This window comes from Macaca thibetana, chromosome 9, assembly GCF_024542745.1.
Source record: "Macaca thibetana thibetana isolate TM-01 chromosome 9, ASM2454274v1, whole genome shotgun sequence".
Taxonomy (NCBI): domain Eukaryota; kingdom Metazoa; phylum Chordata; class Mammalia; order Primates; family Cercopithecidae; genus Macaca; species Macaca thibetana.
Window position 1 is genome coordinate 43280637 of NC_065586.1, and position 20282 is coordinate 43300918.

The window sequence follows — 20282 nt, forward strand, 5'->3', positions numbered from 1 at the left end:
GCCGGGCGAGGTGGCGGGCACCTGTAGTCCCAGCTACTCCGGAGGCTGAGGCAGGAGAATGGCGCAAACCCGGGAGGCGGAGCTTGCAGTGAGCTGAGATCCGGCCACTGCACTCCAGCCCGGGCTACAGAGCAAGACTCCGTCTCAAAAAAAAAAAAAAAGAAAAGAAAAGCTATCCAGAATGTCTGGCCTTTGATGTATCAACAGTTCTAAAGTTCTCTCCTACCTGATTCTGAAAGTCAGAGATTTGCCTGTACTGAAGATTATCTTTTTTTTTTTTTTTTTTTTTTTGAAGCAGGGTCTTGTTTGCCTAGGCTGGAGTGCAGTGGCACGCGCGATCACAGCTCACTGCAGACTTTCAACCTCTCTGGGCTCAGGTGATCCTCCCGTCTCAGCCACCTGAGTAGCCAGGAGTACTAGTGTGCACCACCACACCTGGCTAATTTTTCTTTTATAGATACACTGGGTTTCACCATATTGCCCAGGCCAATTTCAAACTCCTGGGCTCAAGCGATCTTCTCCGGCCTCAGCCTCCCAAAGTGCTGGGATTATAGGCATGAACCACAACGCCCTGCCTGAAAAGTATCTTTTACTAGCAATTAGATACATTTTAAATGTAAGCCTATTTTCACTGTTCCAAACTCTTGCCTTAAAGCAGTTGTCCCCAGTGCCATGAAGTTTTTATGATAGAGCATATCGAGTAGAATCAGTTTTATCTTTAAATTTTCATGAGGTTTTACTTACCCAATCATGTATATGTGAATTTGTCACATGGTCAAGAGGACATTTATATAAGCAGTAGATTGTTGGAGAGAAATATATGAAAAGGAAAGTAGAACCAAAATGTGTGTAGCCATGATTAATACATTAATACAAAGTGAAAGGTTCCCTATTTTATGAATGAAGTCTATACTCCCACATATACTTTTCTGTGAGAACTAGATCATTCACTTTTAGAAGTTATCCTCAATTTTTAAGAAGATAACTTCAGGCATAAGTCTTTTTTAAAATTGCCAGGTCCAGTTGATTCTCTCTGCACTTACTTGTGTATCACCAACCTTCAGTTTGACCATCCTCAGAGACACCAGAAATTTAAAAGATATATGTGAATAGGTTAAGTTAGTTGTAAATATTGGCAACATGGAAGAACATTTATTTATAGAATATAGAGTCCTCATGAGGGGCATTTGATACTAAGAATGAGTCTTTAAGTAATCTGGCAACAAGAGTTTTATTTCATTGGGAGTTGGCGGCGGTCAGTCACACTGCCTTATGGAAGTGTCTCAGAAATATTTTGTTAAATGACTTGATCGATAATTTAAAAACTTTTTTTTTTTTTTTTGAGACGGAGTTTCACTCTCGTTGCCCTGGCTGGAGTGCAATGGCACGATCTCAGCTCACTGCAACCTCCGCCTCCCGGGTACAAGTGATTCTCCTGCCTCAGCCTCCCAAGTAGCTGGGACCAGAGGCACGCACCACCACGCCAGGCTAATTTTTGTATTTTTAATGGAGATGGAATTTCATCACGTTGGCCAGTTTTGTCTCCAACTCCTGACCTCAGGTGATCCGCCCATCTCGGCCTCCCAAAGTGCTGGGATTACAGGCATTAGCCACCACACCTGGCCTAAATAACATCTTAGACAATGTTAATTTAGGTTTTCGAGGTAAACATTTTAGAATTTACATAAGTACATTATCTTAAATCACTCAATATATCACAAAATGTTATATATTTCCTAAATACTCTTCGAGTGCTCAATAAAGCCTAGTAAGTTGAGTGTCAAATCAAGTTTGGGACAGATGAAGCCATATGAAGCAGAGGGGTTCATTTTTAATGTATAGTGATGCAGGTGTACATTCATTTTCCACCTGCAATTATTCATGTCACTTATTCATGTCAATAAAGTCTAGTTTATAATTCATAAAAGATTCCTTTCAGTCAAATGCAGGTGGAATTTTTTTTTTTTCTCAAATTATACAGATAACAATAGTAAATGATTGCTTACTCTGTATGAGGCATTCTACTTAGCACTTTAAATGCAGTGTCTGATTTAGTCCTAACCACTCAGGGAGGCATAACTATTTTTCTTGTCTCTAATTTAGAGATAGTGAGCTCACTTCTTAGGAAGTTGAGTAATTTGTCGCAGGCCAGGTCACATAGCTGGTCAGTGACCAAACCAGAGCTCAAATCCAGGCTCCCCTGACTTCAAGTCTTTTTTTTTTTTTTTTTGAGATGGAGTTTCTCTTGTTGCCCAGACTGGAGTGCAATAGCATGATCTCGGCTCACTGCAACCTCCGCCTCCCGGGTTCAATCAATTCTCCTGCCTCAGCCTCCCGAGTAGCTGGGGTTACAAGCATGCACTACCACACCCGGCTATTTTTGTGTGTTTAATAGAGACAGGGTTTCTCCACTTTGGTCAGGCTCATCTCAAACTCCCAACCTCAGATAATCTGTGCACTTCGGCCTCCCAAAGTGTTGGGATTACAGGCATGAGGCATTGCGCCCAGCCAAATCATTTTTTAAAAATGTAAGTCCTCCACATAGAGACTACTATAACTAGGTCTGACCTTCTAGACTTTTTATGGTTCAAACTTAAATCATTGAGAATGTTTCTGCTTTTGGAATAGTCTCCTACCTGCTTATGCCTGAATCACTCTTCTTTTGTGGTCATAAACTTCTGCTATGAGCAAGGTACCTGTTAAATGCTTTTCTCAATATGCTTTTCTGTTTGATACACTTTTTCAAGGAAATTTGAGGGTTGCCTGCTATTTTTCAAATTCCTGTGAGACAAGGAACTACCTCCAGTGTAATAGAGCCTATCAACACTTGGACTAACTTTGAGAAAGCACCTAGTTCAGAGCCTGGCACATGGGAAGGCATCTGATAAATGTGCGTTCTTTTATTCACTGATATATTCCAAAAAATGTGTTCTTTTAGCAAATAATTAGTTTTTAATTCTTTCACTGAAAAAGGAAAAAGCAGTAAATGATTTTGTTAAATGTCATTGGCAACTTAATTAGAAATTAATCCAAACAACTTTAGGCCTTCTAAATTAAAGCATTTGTCCCTTACTAACTACATTTACCTATTAAAATTGACTTAAGAATTTTGGTTATGAGCAGCAGGAATCTCACATAAACTGACAGCACAACTTGGAGACAATGTTTAATATTTTGTATCTCATGTTTTGCAAACTTTGTTTTAGAGCAGAAGTCTGTGTGAAATCACTTTAGAGATGACTTGCACAATTCTGCTTGTGTGTGTATACATGCCAGAGAGAAAGGAGGAAAAGAAAAAAACCCACATTTTTCTAAGTGAAAAAGCAGTAAGACCAGTTTTCACCGTCAGAATTCAGTATGGATCTCTGACCTCTGGGGACCTGTTTGCTACTTTTAAGCATTACTCACCACTTAATAATTGAAAAGCCAATCCTACAAAGTGCTTTCCAGGCCTCTGGAAAAGGTCTGCTCCGTCCAGGCTCCGCCGGTCTTACTGGACCCACTTCATGACCTGCAAGTAGAGTTGGTTTTTAAAGGAGGGAACCAGTCTCCTTTTATCTGACTGATACTGTGAAGCAATGTTTAATCCTGTGAGAGATCAGCTGGGTGTCATTCTAAAGGAGAATTATCTTAGGATTAGAAAGATTTATGACTTCGTCTTGTAAAAGTGGCAAATAGCGCTGCAAGAGAAGAAAGAAACCACCTGTGAAAAGTTGTATTTGCCATGTTAGGTAGGATTTTAGGTAGGATTAAGTAATGAGTATGTTTTGTGGAGCTTTCTGAATCTGAAGTTGAACAAGGTGGAGAGATAGAAATCATCCCTATTTACCTTTTTAAAAAATTGATCTGTTTATTGATGTTTTTGTTATTATTCACCACTATATTTGGAATAGGTCTGTTATTAAACGAAAGCTTGATAACAAAACCAGTCAATATTTGCTGCTGATATTTCTAAGAAATTGAGCATCTGAGAACTTATAATCTTTTCATAAAATATGTGTCACTTTACTTTTCAAGAATGTTCCAAATGTATCATTTGTAGTGGGTTTTCCCTTAAGTTTCCCAACATATAGAATCAGAATAACAATTAAATACATATCCCAATCTTGGATTTTATACATCAGGAAACTAAGATCTGCATACTTCTTTCATTTTATTTTGCATTTTAGAATAGCAAAAACAATGTATTAATGTTATAATTATTTTAGAGATAAAGTCTAATCCCAGCTACTCGGGAGGCTGAGACAGGAGAATCGCTTGAACCTGGGAGGTGGAGGTTGCAGTGAGCTGGGATCACACCAGTGTACCCAACCTGGGCATTAGAGCCAGACTCCGTCTCAAAAAAAAAAAAAAAAAAAAAAAAAAAAGTCGTAAGAAATCACAGAATACTAAAAACCTCAGAAAATCAGTATCAATATCTACTCTGTATTAAGTTAAAGAAGTATAGTAGATTGATTTCATATAAATGAGCAACTCCTTAGGAACAATAATTATTAAATTATTCTAGCAAATAGAATAATGTATTTACATGATAATGAAAGAAATCTTTAAGTAAAATCATGCATCACTTAAAGATGGAGATACGTTCTGAGAAGCAGTCACTGTGCACATATCACAGAGTACTTACACAACGTAAGTGGTATAGCCTGCTACTCACCTAGGCTAGATGGTATGGCCTATTGCTCCTAGACTGCAAACCAGTAGAGTATGTTACTGTACTGAATACTATAGGCAGTTGTGATGCAATGGTAGGTATTTGTGTCTTAAACATAGGACAGGTACTATGAAAATATGGTATTTTAATCTTATGGGACCATCATCGTGTTTGTGCTTCATTGTTGACTGCAACATCACTATGCAGCACGTAACTGTCTATCTGCTTGGGCCTGCTAAAATTGATATTGAAGCCAAAGATCTTACTTAAGTGTGCGTGTGCACATTTGTGCCAGACTATTCCCCTGGATACCATTTATTTTCTGGGCCTCATTTTGGGCCTGTAGACTCTTATACCAGTTTTGTTTGGTCTCTTTTCCATTTTCTTTCCTTCTTTCCTACATCTTTATCATTACCATTTCCTGATTGGTCTCTGGTTTTTAACTCTAGGTACCAATATTTTCATCTTGCTTCTCAACACACCCCTTTGCGACCTTCAGGACTCCCAAATTACCTTTCTGTTCCCTGTCTTCTTCCCTTCCCATCAAAACTCATTCCAAGATAGGGTTGTTCATTGGTATCTTCTGCTTACTATCCTGAGGTCTCAGTGCTTCCTTTTTCTTTTCCCCCTTCTGAGTTGTTTATTAGTAAAAATGAATTGCTCTGTCATTGCAGAATATCAGGCCAGGGTATGGCCAGAGTTCAAGCTGGCTTTCTTTTACCCTTGCAGCTCTCTGATCAGTCTTCTCAAGTACTCTTGCTCTGGGTGAGGGAAAACAAACACATATGCCAGTATAGAGCTCTTGAGAATTCCTAGTGCCTTTCTCTATGGAGTGAGAACTTGGCAACTCTTTTGAGGCCTCTATCCTTATCTGAGCTTTGTTTCTTTACCAAAGGAGTTCAATTCCTACTCATTAAAGGAAAGGTGCCCTGATTCAAGGCTCTGCCCTGGTCTCCAGCGTTTAAGGTATCCTTCTTCCTAGAAACGGGAGAAGCCTGGGCTGACCTTCCAGAGAGGGCTCGGGGCAGCATACTACCGCTGTCTTATTTTTGACCTTACAAATGCTTGCTTCTTAACAGAATAAAATAATTTTGTATTTAATCGTTATAACCAGTTATTCTAATTTCTATGTAATTTTATCATTTAATTTTTATCTGATTAATATTTTTTGGTGGCAGGGATGGGGGATAGAGTCTCACTGTCACCCAGGCTGGAGTGTGGTGGCGCCATCATGACTCACTGCAGCCTAGACCTCCCGGGCTCAAGCAGTCCTCCCACTTCAGCCTCCCAAGTAGGTGAGACCACAGGCATGCGCCACTACACCTGGCTAATTTTTTTGTTTTGTAGAGGCAAAGTCTTGCCATATTGCCCAGGCTGGTCTCAAAACTCCAGAGCTCAAGCGATCCTCCCACTTCAGCCTCCCAAAGTACTGGGGTTACAGCCATGAGCTTTTAAAAATTTGATCTAAACACTGAATGAGGTTTATTTTCAGTTTCATGGTTTGTTTTTATGGCCATTTTTCAAGATAGATAATTTTCCAGGAAAATTTGATAATATTTTATACTAGATTTTGCTTCTAATAATTTAAATGTTTCAAATTCTCAATCATTAGGCTTTAGTTTCACTAAGCTGTTTTTGCACATTGAAGTAAAGTTAACCCAGTTATTTAGAGACAACAGTAAGAAAGAAACTAAAACCATCCTGACAGTATAAAACGCAGAAATAAACTAGGAATCTGAGGAAGCCTCCTTCTCTCTAGGCGTGTTAGAAAATTCTGACATGAAACAAAGCGGCAAAGTTATGTTTATTCTTCCAGAGGGTTTGTTCTCTCCCTTGTTGGTATAATGACACAGACTGTCTTTCAAGAGCCTATTCAAAACAAATGTAGCTCTTAGATTTTTTTGACCTGAAAGAGATTTTCAGAAGCTCCATGCGTCTGACTATGCAGGTAATTTGTGAGTACTTGTGTAAGCTCTGTACTACAGTGTTGAATAATGATCTGGTACCAACTTATAATTAATATCTGTCAGGATTTACAGTCTAGGAGGGTATGGAAGGAATAGCCTTGTTAATCCATCGAGACAGTCTGTAAAATAAATTTTTATACCTTTGTGAAAACTTCAAAGAACAATTTACTATATTTCTATGTGTGGGTTTCATAGAAGCATCTTTCTTTATCCTTGGTTTTTCTCTGGGAACATTTGTCAAGATCATTCTTTTAATTGTATTTGCTATTATATGTAAGCTATATTTTAGGCTTTGTTTGGAACTTGAGAACCCAGGGGAGTTTTGCTTTGCTGTTATATTAAACCTGTTATAGTCTGATCACTTCAGAAAATAAGAATGTAGAAAGAAGGCAGAAAGATCAACTAGTTGACAGCAAAGAGGTGGAAATCAGGAACTCTGGGATCTTACACAATGGTCTTCTCATATAGAAAATGAGCTGTTCATTTAATTAATACTTAGCCAGCATTCTCAGAATATATTTTACTTTTCTCAGATTACTGGCAAATTTTTAAATATTCTAGCTTAAAACAGAGCTGTGAAACTAGAGAATCTTAGAGCCGAAAGGCATCTTAAAGGTTATTTCATAACCAGGTGTAGGAATCCCTTCTATAGACAGTTGCTTGCTCTTTGTTACGTATTTCAGTAGCAGGAAGCACATTTATTAATCTAGTCTCCATAACTCAGAGAGAGAATGCTGAGGAGGCATAATAGTGACCCTTTGCCTGATGAAAAGAATAGTGATTAAAGCCTTCAAACAAAAAGAAAACTGTTCTAACAAGTGCCTTTCTTTTTTGGTGGTTTTTCCTAGTAGTTTATAATTGGGATCCTATTAGTTCTTGAAATATCTCTGCTATTTTCATTTCTGTTTGTTTGAAGTGGAAAAAGAAATTGGGACCTGTATTAGTTTAAGGGATTTTATTTGCTTAGCATTCAAACAAATAAATATTAGAATTTATCATTTCTTAGTCTCTTCCTTGCATAATCCCAGGTTTTTCTCTCCCTTCTTCCTTCTTTGTTTTTCCCTCTATTTTGGCCCCTATGGGAAAAAAAAAAATGAGAAGTTGAACATAAGCTTAATACTGGACACCGATCCTAGTACATTAGTCAGAAACACTGTTAGTGTCTAGGCACTCACAGGCTTTGATATTTCTTTTATCCTGCAGGCTTACTGTGGATTTCTCCGTCCTGGAATTTCTTCAGAGAATCTTTCTGCAGTAGCCACAGGAAACTGGGGCTGTGGTGCCTTTGGGGGTGATGCCAGGTTAAAAGGTAAGTTGTTGTAGAGAAGGATAAAAGCATTCTGACCACGAAAAAACGTTAAAGCCAGATTGCTAATGTCCTGTCATGAGACCACAAAAATCTAAGAGAAAAGGAAAAGGAATATTTAACACTATTTTCTTTTTTCCTATTATGTTTAAAGTAATTCTTATTTTAATTTATCATTTTCCTGCAAAGGTTGCTTATCACTTTGATCTCCCAGGACACAGTATTTCATTGAATATTGAAAGGTTGGCAGGGGGAGAAAAGCATATAATGACTGTGAAGTTTCAAACCTGAGCTTGCACTCAAGCACTTCCCTTCACTGGAGTGATTTTTATGGACAGTTATTTCATTGACTCATTCATCCACCAAACTTAATAGCACCTCTGCCACTTTCTAGGCACAGTGGTAGGCTCTGAGAATACAAAGATGGAGAAGATGTGATGCCTGCTTTGGAATTCACAGTCCAGCATATGAGAGAGAGGCAGTATGAGACCGATGCTGTACATGGGAATGAGTGCTGTAGTGGAGGCCCACGGGGCTGTGGGAGCACAGCCTGGGAGAGTTGCATGAATGACACAGATAGGAGGCATCTGGATGTCCAAGAAGCAGAAACATTTCTTTTGTGTTATTGTTTGTGGTAGGAAATTCACAAAACCCGATCAACAAAGCTATTGGCCATTTATTACATTGACATTTTTTCGAAGTATCAGTTACAGAAAATAATACTATATCATTACTTAGGATGATTACTTTTCCATTTCATCCCAACTGATCTGACACCACCTGGATGTACTGCATTGCAAATGACACCAACTACCTGGAGTAATGGCAGATCTTGCCTATTGAGGACAGAGTCCACAAGATTGCCCCCACTTCAGACTCCATCCACAAGTTTCAGGGGGATTCCCAGGCCACTCACATTTCTGTCCAGCTGGTTGCTGTTCCAGGAGGTTCCCATGTCCCCACCTCAGGTTTGATAATTCACTAGAAGGACTCACAGAACTCGGAAAAAAGTCCTGTCCTTACCATGACAGTTTTATTATAAAGGAAACACATAAAGCGAAGCCTAGAAGGGAAAGCAGAGCTTCTACAACCCTTCCCCTTAGTGTCAGGGCACCCCACTCTCCCGGCACATCAGTCTGCTACACCAGTCAGGAGGCTGCACTGACCTTTGGTGACGAAAGATTTCATTGAAGTCTCATTCTGTAGGCATGATTGATTAAATCATTGGCCACATGATTGAGCTCGGTCTCTGCCCTCCCCTGACTCCCGGGAGTGCAATGTGAATCACCTGATTAGCAGAACAAAAGCACCAGCACTCAGGAAATTCCAAGGGTTTTTGAAGCTTCTACCAGGAACCCAAGATGGCACGCCAGAAAAATTCTTTGTTATACCACAGTTAACAAAGTAAAGCAGACATAAAACAGCCAGCTGGCCTTAATAGCCGAACTATATTTAGATAAAATTCATCTCTTTGGGAATGCTTGAGTCTGTCATAATGTAACTGCCTTTCCCCTCATCAGTAAAATGCTTCTTAATATTTTTATAAAAATGACACATTTATTATTTCTTTTAAATCCAGAAAAATACCATGAAGTGTATAAAAATCACCAGAATTCACTGTCAGCATTTGGTGGCCATCCTTCAGGTCATCTCTGTGGCAATCTGTGTAACTGTTGATGAGGTGACAGCCTCTATTCTATTCTACAGCCTCCTCTTAGAAAGTCTGCAGTCTCATGGATAGTTTTCTTTTTTTTTTTTTTTTTTTTTTTTTTTTTTTTGAGACGGAGTCTCGCTCTGTCACCCAGGCTGGAGTGCGGTGGGACTATAGGCGCCCGCCACCTCGCCCGGCTAGTTTTTTGTATTTTTTAGTAGAGATGGGGTTTCACCGTGTTAGCCAGGATGGTCTCGATCTCCTGACCTCGTGATCCGCCCGTCTCAGCCTCCCAAAGTGCTGGGATTACAGGCGTGAGCCACCGCGCCCGGCCTCGTGGATAGTTTTCAACTATCCATCTAACAAACGTAGATCTGCTGAGTACTCAGCATTTGTTAGTGGCTACACAGTATTCTGTTGTATGCATATATGTATCATAATTTATTTCACAGATTCTCCATTCACAGTTTGTTTTCATTATATTATAAGCAGTACTACAGTGTGTAGTACAATTATATATATATATAAAATGTGTAATTAAGGTAAATTCCTAGAGGTGAGATTAATGACTCAAAGAATATGTATACTTCATTTTGATCCTTGTAGATTGCACTCTGAAAGGTGATATCAATTCCCGTTGTCTTCCTCACATGAACAGCATCACCACGACAGGACTTTGTCATTCTTTTTCATTTCTTTGTGGGGTAACAGTTTTCATGTTTATTGGCCATTTGTTTGTTTTGTGAATTGCTTTTTCATGCCTTCTGCCCATTCATCTCTTTGGAAGTAGTTTGATTTTATCACTAGCTAATAATAACTCTTTGTATGTTAAAACATATTAATTGTTTAACTGTTATATGTTACAAACATTTTTCTGCTTCATTTATTTCAACTGATTAGGCTGAAGTTACTGAGTTAGCTTTTATGTGTTCACATTTTTGTGGTGTGCTTGTAAAGATCTTTCCTGTCCCTTTATGCTAAAGACTTTCGCCTATATTTTCTTCAAATTCAAAGACAAAAACTGCATGGTACTATTTTCAGTGTTTGAGGAAACCTGTTTTTCAGTCTGGGCTTATTGATCTTAAGACAGACACTTTTTTCCTGTCTTTCTCTTAAGTAAAATGAATGACTAGATTCAAGTCATCAATCCAGAAGCTAGGTCTGCAGTAAGCCATGGTCATTTGTGATAGACAGTTTGGAAAGCTTTATAAATGTGTTCACTTCTTTTCCTTTTTTTCTTTTTTTCTGGCTTAAAAGCCTTTCAGACTGCAGCTGTGCCTGCTCTGGTGCCTATCAAGCATAGTAGTCAAAGATTTCCATTATATAATTCGTTTCCTCAACCATTGAGATTTAAATTTTGGAGTAACTGTGACATTTCCCTCCCCTTCATTAGCCTAAATACTCATTAAAAATTTAGAATGAGTCATAATGTCCTTCAGTGGGGAATTGGTTACTAAAACTATGATGCTAAAAAAAAAAGAAATTATGGTACATTTATACAATAAAATATTATGCTTCCTTTAAAAACCATTATAGAAATGTATCTGTTGACAGGGAAAGATGGTTTTGGAATATCGACAAATGGGAGAAATACACAATGTATGCCATATAAACCATTTTAAAATTAAATTATGGATATAAAATATCACACACAAATTTGAGGTTCTCTATGTTTATCTGTTTATGTGCCAAGATTAACTATGGTTCGTCTCTAGTGGGTGACACTTTTTGTTTTGTTTTGTTGGGGTTTTTTCATTTTTTATTTTTAGTAGAGATGGGGTTTCACTATGTTGCCCAGGCTGGTCTTAAACTCCTGAGCTCAAGGGATCCTCCCACCTTGACCTCCCAAACTGTTCTGATTATACTTGTGAGCCACCACACCTGGTCAGTGATGTTTTATACTTTATTTTTAATTTGCATCTTTTTTATTGTGAGCATATATTGTTTTTGTAACAAAAAATCTTACAAAAACGTTCATGGTGGGTAACATGGGCAGGTATAAATCCTTAAACTTGTATTTCTTTAATTGTTAATAGAAATAAGGCTAAGCTGAGCACGATGGTTTGTGCCTATAGTCCCAGCTACTGAGGAGGCTGAGGTGGGAGGAATGCTCAAGCCCTGAAGTTCACTGTCAGCCTGGGCAACATAGTAAGACCACATCTCTTACAAAAAAAGAAAATTATAAAAGAAAGAAGGCAAAAAAATTTTTTTTTATTTTGAGACGGAGTCTTGCACTGTCACCCGGGCTGGAGTGCAGTGGCGCTATCTCGGCTCACTGCAGCCTCCACCTCCTGGATTCAAGCAGGTCTGCCTCAGCCTCCTGAGTAGCTGGGATTACAGGCGCCTGCCACCACGCCCAGCTAATTTTTTGTATTTTTAGTAGAGATGGGGTTTCACCATGTTGGCCAGGCTGGTCTCAGACTCCTGAACTCATGATTCACCCGCCTCAGCTTCCAAAGTGCTGGGATTACAGGCATGAGCCATTGCACCTGGCCAGCAAAATATTTTTAATATGCTTGTTACTTAATTGTATATGAGTTTTGTGTTTTACCACACTTCATTTGTTTGTTTGTGTAAGATACAGGGTCTCATTGTGTCACCCAGGCTAGGGTGCAATGACGTGATCATAGCTCACTGCAGCCTCGACCTCCTGGGCTCAAGGGATCCTCCTGCTTCAGCCTCCCAAGTAGCTGGGACTGCAGGCATGCGCTGCCATGCCCAGCCTCACAATTAGTTTTGAACTACTTTAATTATACATTACTTTGACAACTGTTAAGAGAACATTTTAAATATATTAGTTCATTCAATAGACAGTTTACTAACAACCTTCTTCCTCAGGCAGCCAGTGGCCTTAGGAGCCAGAGGCTAGGAGAGAAAGGACTAGGGGGAAATGGAGGGGCTTTGGACCTGGCTCCAGCAGCAGCCAGTGGCCTCCTGCGTGCCTGTGCCACCGAAGGGGCTCCCTGTGGCCTCCTGCCTGACCTGCATCTTTCTGAGCACCTTGTGGAAGTGCATGTGAAAGCTTTTGAGCCAGTGCAAGCTCTACTTATTTCTGGTGCTCCTAACTGTTCCAAAGTGACCCCCTAGTTCATACTTGGCTTTTAACATTTCATTGAAGTTTTAGCTGATTTATTCCTACCCGTTTGTGGTGACCACCTCTTTCTCCTGTTACTTTCAAAAATAAAACAGTTCATGTATTTTATCTTCTCAGAGGGGTTTGTCACCCTTTGGTTGCTTCAAAAACTCAGCTCTCCTATAAACTCAGAAAAAGTTACAATTTTGGCCTTTTCTCATGGTTGGAGTTTTTTAACTTTCTACATCTCGTCTCAGCAGAGATGTTTGCATGGGAGGGCTTCTGCCTCAAATGTACCACCAGACCCGAGGCACCCATGAGAATTTTAGGAGATAACTTAAAATTTTCTTAATGGTTAGTTTGTTAAAAATTTTGCTTTTATCTCTTGTCTAATTTTATTGCATTGTAATCAAAGAATGTAGATAATACTATTTCTACTTTTTGGAGTTTCTCGAACTTCTCTTTATGACCTAACATAGTCAGTTATTGCAGACATGTTGACACTTGGAAAGGTGTCTCTGAAAGGTATAAGACTTACTGTTTTGCTGTAAGATTCTATACCTTTTAGGTCAGACTCTATCCTTCTGACTTTACTTGCTTATTTTGTGAAGGAATTGAGTTCTTCTTTAACATTCCTTCTTCTGTTGTGTTTTTGTAAATTTCTCCTAGCATTTCCTTTGGTGTTTACTTATAAGTTTGTCCAGCTTGCCTTATTTCTTTGTTGTTTTTGTTCTGTTTTGTTTTGTTTTAGGTGCTTAGCAGCCTGAAGCTGTAGTTTTTAGTTTCTCTCTCTAGCGATAAGCGGAAAAGAGGGATGAGGAAAGGGCTTTACTGGCCCAATCAGAAACAGAAACTGAGAACCCATGACTGTATTCTCTCCCTTGGACTCCCCTGTATATGTTACCTGACCTGTAAACAAGTATGCCATTGCCAGTTTACTATCATTAAAAGGTGTCTTGTTGCATTTTTTGCATTTTCTTTTCTATCCCCATTCCCTACCTTCAGTACCTAAAAGTGACTTGCAAATAAAATACGCTCAATGAATTTCTATTTAATAAATTTATTCAGTGGCTTCTGTGTGCCTTTAATTAATCTTAGGCTTTGCACATTTTTCTGTAACTGTCTGTCTGTACCTGGCTAATTACTTCTGTCCCTTCTAAGGTTCTACTCCAGTGGTAACTACTCCATAAAGACCCTCATTCCCTTCCACCAAAAAAGTTCTGTATTAGGATTCTTTTGGTTGAAAGAGACACTAATGTAGCTTATGCCTTCCACCTAAAAGGGTACTGTTGCTTGACGTGGCTGAGCAAAGCAGGGTAGAGTTGACCTCAAGTATGAATCCATCCTAGAATCAGGCTCTCCCTCTGTTGGTGTTCATTCCTCTCCTGCCTGCTTCTTTCAATATAATGGCCTCATCTTCATCTATCTCCTTCAGATTATCTCTGACTGGCAGTAACCAGGACCAAATAATTCCAGTCTTGCAACCCTGCAGTTGAGTGACCCAAGAAGAAAGGAGGACCCTTTAGTTTTAAAATGCCACAAAAATACTCTAATTTGACCAACTGGGATTACTTCTCATCCCTTGAACCAAGTTGTTAGAGCCAAGGAATCAAGAAACACAAGATACATCCCCTAATGAGATTTAAAGGATTTCTAATTTATTTCCATGACTTATGTATATTAAGTGAAATGTTTCTGAGATATAAAAACTTTTTATAAATTTCTTTCAGACCTTATGTCCATTTATTTATATCAAACTTAAATACTAATATTACTAGTTATTTTGTAATTTTGGAATCAAGATAAACTCCAGAAAGATGATTTCTCTAGAAAAGGAATCTAGACGGTACTGATGTCATTTTCTGCCATGCTATGGTTGGCCTACACTAGCCCTTTGACTGAGCTTTATAGGAAGTGTGGTTATGGAGTTGGGGAAGGGGTGACTTCCAACCAAAAATGGAAGGTAGGAGTATAGAGCATTGGATCAGGTCACCTCAGTTTGTCTACCATAGGCTCCTCCTCACTTTGCTTTCTTCTGCCAGAACAGATCACTCTCTCTTGGTCTCTCCCAGCCTTGCTCAGGAAGATTACTTTCTTAACATTTCTGTGTTATCCTTTTTTGTGGCCCCAGTGCTGAGAATAGGGTCTTGCATGATAATGTGTATTCAAAGGTGTCTGGAGCAAGTATGTATTTCTTACAGGTTGAGTATCCCAAATCTGAAAATCCAAAATTCAAAATGCTCCAAAATTCACCAAAAGTTTTTGAGTGCATGATGCTCAAAGATAATGCTCTTTGGAGCATTTCAATTTCAGATTTTCAGATTTCGATGCTCAACTGATATTGCAGATATTACCAAAAAAACAAATCCAAAACCAATCTGGTCCCAAGCATTTCAGATGAGGGATACTCAACTTGTGTCAGCACCTCAGATACTGCTGAGTTAGTGGACTTGGAAAATGGCTTTAGGAATTTTTTTTAACTGTCCTCAGCTGGGATCAGCCAGGTTTAACAATCACTGCATTTTCTCATATGGTTTGCACAGTTACCCTTCCATTGTTGCCCCACTTTTAAGAATGAGAAACCAAGGTTTATAGATAGCTAATAAACCGGTCCCAAGAGAGCAGCTAGCAAGTGTCAGAACCAACATTCAAACTTGGCCCCGTCTTCCTCAAAAACCAATATGTGTTCATTACTATTGTTGTTATCAGTTGAGAACATATTGAGTGCATACTATGTTCTAGGAATTGTACTAAATATATTCTTTACCTGTATTAGCACACAACAGCCTATTTAGGTAAGTTTTCTTTTTTGTCTGTATAGGGGTAACAACTGAGGCATCGAGAGGTAAATTAGCCTTGAGTCATACAGATAGCAAGTGGTAGTGCCAGGATTCAAACCAGGATTGAAGCCCTTGTGTGCTTTTGTTATTTCATCTGTGTTGGCTGCAAGCTCTGGATCTGGATCTAGATTTGGGAGTTGCCATTCTAGAAATGGTGGCTGCATTCTTGAAGAGAGAGTGTGTTTAAAGTAGGTGAAAGGACCAAAGATTGAGCCACTAGTAACATCCATAGTGGAAAAGGAGGGAGGGAGTGTCAAGATTTAAAACAGTAGCCAGAGGACAAGACTAATTGGAGAATAAGAGTTGGCCTCAAAGAGTGCTATGTGGTAGAAACAAGAAGTGAAATGCTTTTGGGACTGGTGAGCAAAGCTGAGCTCTCAGGGTACCCAAAGTGTGAGATCTCACCAAGTAAGCTCAGTAGAAGGACGTGCGTAGTACTTTCAAATCTACTATTTTGGCCTCCTTGACAGCATGCATTTAAATCGTTTGAATAAACAATGTAAAGACATTGCTCTGGCTGGCATGTGGTAAGGTCTGCTTGGAGTTGACCAGCATGGATTGCCATAGCAGCCCAGAAGCAGTGGGTGAGGGCATGTGTTCTTGAGTTGGTGTTCCAGTCAGCTCCACCACTTTCTGGCTGTGTGACCTGAGACAAATTATGTAATCTTTTGGTGCCTAAATTTCTTTATTTTCAATATGGAAGTAATAATTACCTTGTTGAGTTTTTGTAAGGAATCATGAGGTAGTGTTTGTAAAGCTCCTAGAACAGTGTTCAGTGTGCTGTAAGAGCCCAGTGTTAGCAGTCATTACCAATATTACATGCTGGTGGCCTCACACCACACCTGTGGTGTGAGTATCAATCATCTTACCCATTTTGTGCTTGGTCCATTTGTTGCAACAGGACACTATGAATTGCTTTTTATGTTACTCATATTTATTTATATTTTTTCATAGCTTAACATTGATGCCAAAAAGAAAATTAAAACCAAACTCCCTGCAGGTTAATTTAAGTGATTATTTTGGCACGTAGTTGTGCTTTAAGTTAGAATTTGATGTCTTTATATCATACTTGGAATCAGTCCACATACTCTAATAGACTTGTAATTTATTCTCATCTAACTTTTGATGCAAGAGAGTTCACTTAAATCATGAAGCATAATTGTGTAAATTTGCAAAGATCTTGGGGGTGTTGTAGACAGGAAGGCCTGAAGACAGTGATGTTTTAAAATAAACTTTTGTCAGTGTTTACTGATGTATCTAGGATCGAGATTATCTTTCTGGAAATTTCATTTATGTATTTATAGTCTAGCATCCAATGGAGGGAAAACAATCATAACGGTCGTTATGAATTTCTGAACTCTGAAAGAATCTTCAGGGAGCATCTGATTTAACTCCATTGTGTAATTGAGAAAAATGAGGCCCAGAGAGTAACTGGCTAAAGTCACAGAGCTAGATATCTGGCAGAAGGCTGAGGATAGAACTTGGACCTCCTGCCTCCCTGTCCTGACTAGTCTAACACATGCTTATGGTACAATATGTACTCAAATAGAAATGGGTGTGAAATCAAGAATGTAATGTGAATTGGTTTTACTTTTTGATTTTCTCTTAATATAAAATAAATTCTATAAAGAGATAAATTTTAAATGTTTTTATTAATACTTCATTTTCACAAATGGCAAATGACTAGAGATCTAGTAGGAAATAGGATGAAAAAGACTCTTCTTTGGGTCTCTGTCTTTTTTAACAGTAAATACTTAAAGCTAAATTTTCATTTTCACTAAAAGGTAAGCAGTGGTACTTTTTGGTCAAGAAAGATGATGATTCATTAGTTCCCATTTTTATGTGTAGTTTAGGTCAATTAGGAACCTTTTGAAATAGGGTGTATTGAAGCTTTAATGTATGCATAAGTTGGTTGAGCAGTTTTAATTAAAACTTATCTCTACTTTGAAGTTAATTACTTTCAATACTCTGAGATTAATGAGGCATAGTTATGGCACCTCCCATGTTGTGGATACTTAATAAATATTAGTTTGGAAATTAGGACATACTTTGATGGTATTTTAGAATCTTACATATATTATAATGTCATAGATTCTTTCCCAAATCTGGGAAATACTCAACTATATCAAATTTTACTGGTTCAACTTAAAATTTTTTCTTCGCATGTAATTTTTAAAACTGTCTGTTTAAAAATAATTTCGAATTTATAAAAATAAAAGTACCTTTATGTATGCATATATATGTATACACCTGCACACAATTTTTTTCTGAATAATTTGAGCCTAACTTACATATACTATGCCCTCTTTTCTAAATACTTCAATGTGTATTTCCTAAGGATAAAATATTCTCTTAAACACATTATAGTTATTAAATTCATAAATGTACACTGATATCTTATTTACTCTTTCATCTATATTCCCATTTTGTCAGATGACCTAATAAAGCCCTTTCTAGCCTTTTTCCCTCTAGCGCAGGGTCCAGGGTCAGCTACTGCATTTAGTTGTCATGTTTGTTAGCCTCCTTTTGAATCGAGAATATTTCCACAGCCTTTCTTTGTCTCTTATGACATTGATGTGTTTAAAGAATACAGTGTTCTTTGAGTTTGTCTGCTGTTTCCTTGTGATGAGGTTAAGGTTATGCATTCTCCGTCAGAATGCTGCGTCAGTGACACTGTCAAGAGGCACTTGATGGCCATCTGACACTACTGGGGATCTTAATTTTGATCACCGTGTCAGGGTGTTGCCCAGTTTCCCCACTGCAGAGTTGAGGGGTTTTTTCCTCTCTTGTAACTAATAAGCAATCTGTAGGAAGACAAAGGCAAAATTTTCCCTAGATTTAGCATATGTTAATGATTCTTGCCTGACCTTTACCACAGTGGTTGCAAAGAAAGGATGTTCCTCCCCCTCCACACTTAACAGTTAGTCTTTGGCTTTCTCCTGTGGGCAAGAGCTGGCCCTTCTGTTTTTTGTTTCGTTTTATCCATTTGAGCATTTCTTTACTTTCTGGTATAACAAAATATTTTGAGATCATCTTGTACCTTTCTTGTCCAAACTATAGCATTAAGCATTTCTTGAGGAATCTAGTTCCATTTAGGGGGAATGATAGTAGAGACCAAGATCTGGGCGCTGAGTGTGGTCATTGCTACTATGGTGTCTCCCTTTTGACCCTTTTGGCAGATAGAGCTAGGAAATGTATATGTACACATACACACACACACACACACAGATACACATATTTTCGACATCACGAGTATACACCAGTGCCTTCCATTTCGGTCCATCTCCACACAGTTCTTTTTTGTCTTCCTCCATTCCATGTTTGTGTGTCTCTTCTTCCATAGTGAGACCCCAGTTCCCAGCAGCATCAACACATTTATTCATTTGCTCATTCCTCTAATACAGTTCAAAATAGTTTCGGAGTTGCTTCACCTCCATTAGTATGGTAAGCAAACCTTGTAAAAAGAGTTAGGAATTCGTTTGCAGTTCTCTCTTCCTGGCCTAAGACCATATATTATGGTCTTACGGACTTATGTAAGTCATATATTGTCTTCATAAGTTGTTGGGTTTTTTCTTTCTTCCTTTTCTTCGTTTCCCTTCAGTTTAGTTATGTTATTTATTTGAACTAAAATTACGCTCATTTGTTTTAATTTACCTTCAGTTACAGGTTTCTCCCCATTCCTATTCTTAGTATTTTAATTTTAATTTGTAAATATGTAGAATATTAACATGCTCTAAAAAATCAAAACTATAAAAAGATACCCTCTTTGGCCAGACACATTGGCTCACACCTGTAATCCGCACACTTTGGGAGGCTGAGATGGGCAGATTGCTTGAGGTCAGGAGTTCAAGACCAGCCTGGCCAATATGGTGAAACCGTTTTCTAAAGAGAAAAAATTCTATCTTTACTAAAAATATAGAAATTAGCCAGGTATGGTGGCAGGCTCCTGTAATCCCAGCTACTTGGGAGGCTGAGGCAGGAGAATCTCTTGAATCCGGGAGGCAGAGGTTGCAGTGAGCCGAGATCACACCACTACATTCCAGCGTGGGTGACAGAGCAAGACTCCATCTCAAAAAATATATATACCCTCTTTAATGTTTTAATTTGATTCCCATCTTCCCTTTTATGAAGTAAGAGATCTATAACTAGCAAAAGGGCATTTATCGTAACTATATTCAATTTTATGGTTATTTAAAATAAACTCTATCTACTGAGATTGTAAGGTAACTAAATTTTCGGAAACATACTTCAGGCTCAGTGATTTGTAACTTTGATTCCTGGAGATAGTAGATCTCGATTGTTTTTTCATTCTTATAGTACACCAGAGAGTGACTTTCCAGTGTTTTCAGGAACTCTGCCTCCCGTGCTGCAGTGACCAGTGGAGGTCAGAGTACAGGAGGGATGCAGGTGTGCTCCCCAGCCCATTTTGAGAACTCCTGCTGTGGGATTAAGGAGAACATTAGAACCTCCCAAATGTGCCTATACAAAAGACCAGTGGCTGTGTGATAAGACACAGCAATTATATCAAGTAAGCAAACACAAAAATTTTAGTTCCAGATATAATAGAAGCGAATATAAATACCACCTTAGTCCCATGGTTTGCGGCTTCCATTATTTGTGGTTCAGCAAAGATGCCTGTGTTGGAATTCTATAGTTTGATGATACTCTTGGCAGCATATCTGAAAAGCCACACAACTAGATGATTTATGTCCATCTTGTGTTCCCCATTTCTTTTTATTTATTTTCTTTCCTTTTCTTTTTTTTTTTTTTTTTTTTTTTTTTTTTTTTTTT

The 20282-nt window shown here is 38.5% G+C and overlaps 2 protein-coding genes across 6 annotated transcripts in view; one reads left to right on the forward strand and one right to left on the reverse strand.

Moving 5' to 3' along the window:
* Positions 1–20282, reverse strand: part of LOC126963224 (mitochondrial import inner membrane translocase subunit Tim23) — a 901060-nt gene that overhangs the window by 417554 nt on the left and 463224 nt on the right. The window lies entirely within an intron of this gene.
* Positions 1–20282, forward strand: part of PARG (poly(ADP-ribose) glycohydrolase) — a 138440-nt gene that overhangs the window by 111366 nt on the left and 6792 nt on the right. For all 5 annotated transcript variants that reach the window (XM_050805313.1, XM_050805311.1, XM_050805312.1 and 2 more), the window contains one exon: positions 7825–7930. In XM_050805313.1, coding sequence (XP_050661270.1) covers positions 7825–7930 — 106 coding nt within the window. The remainder of the gene's footprint in view (positions 1–7824; positions 7931–20282) is intronic.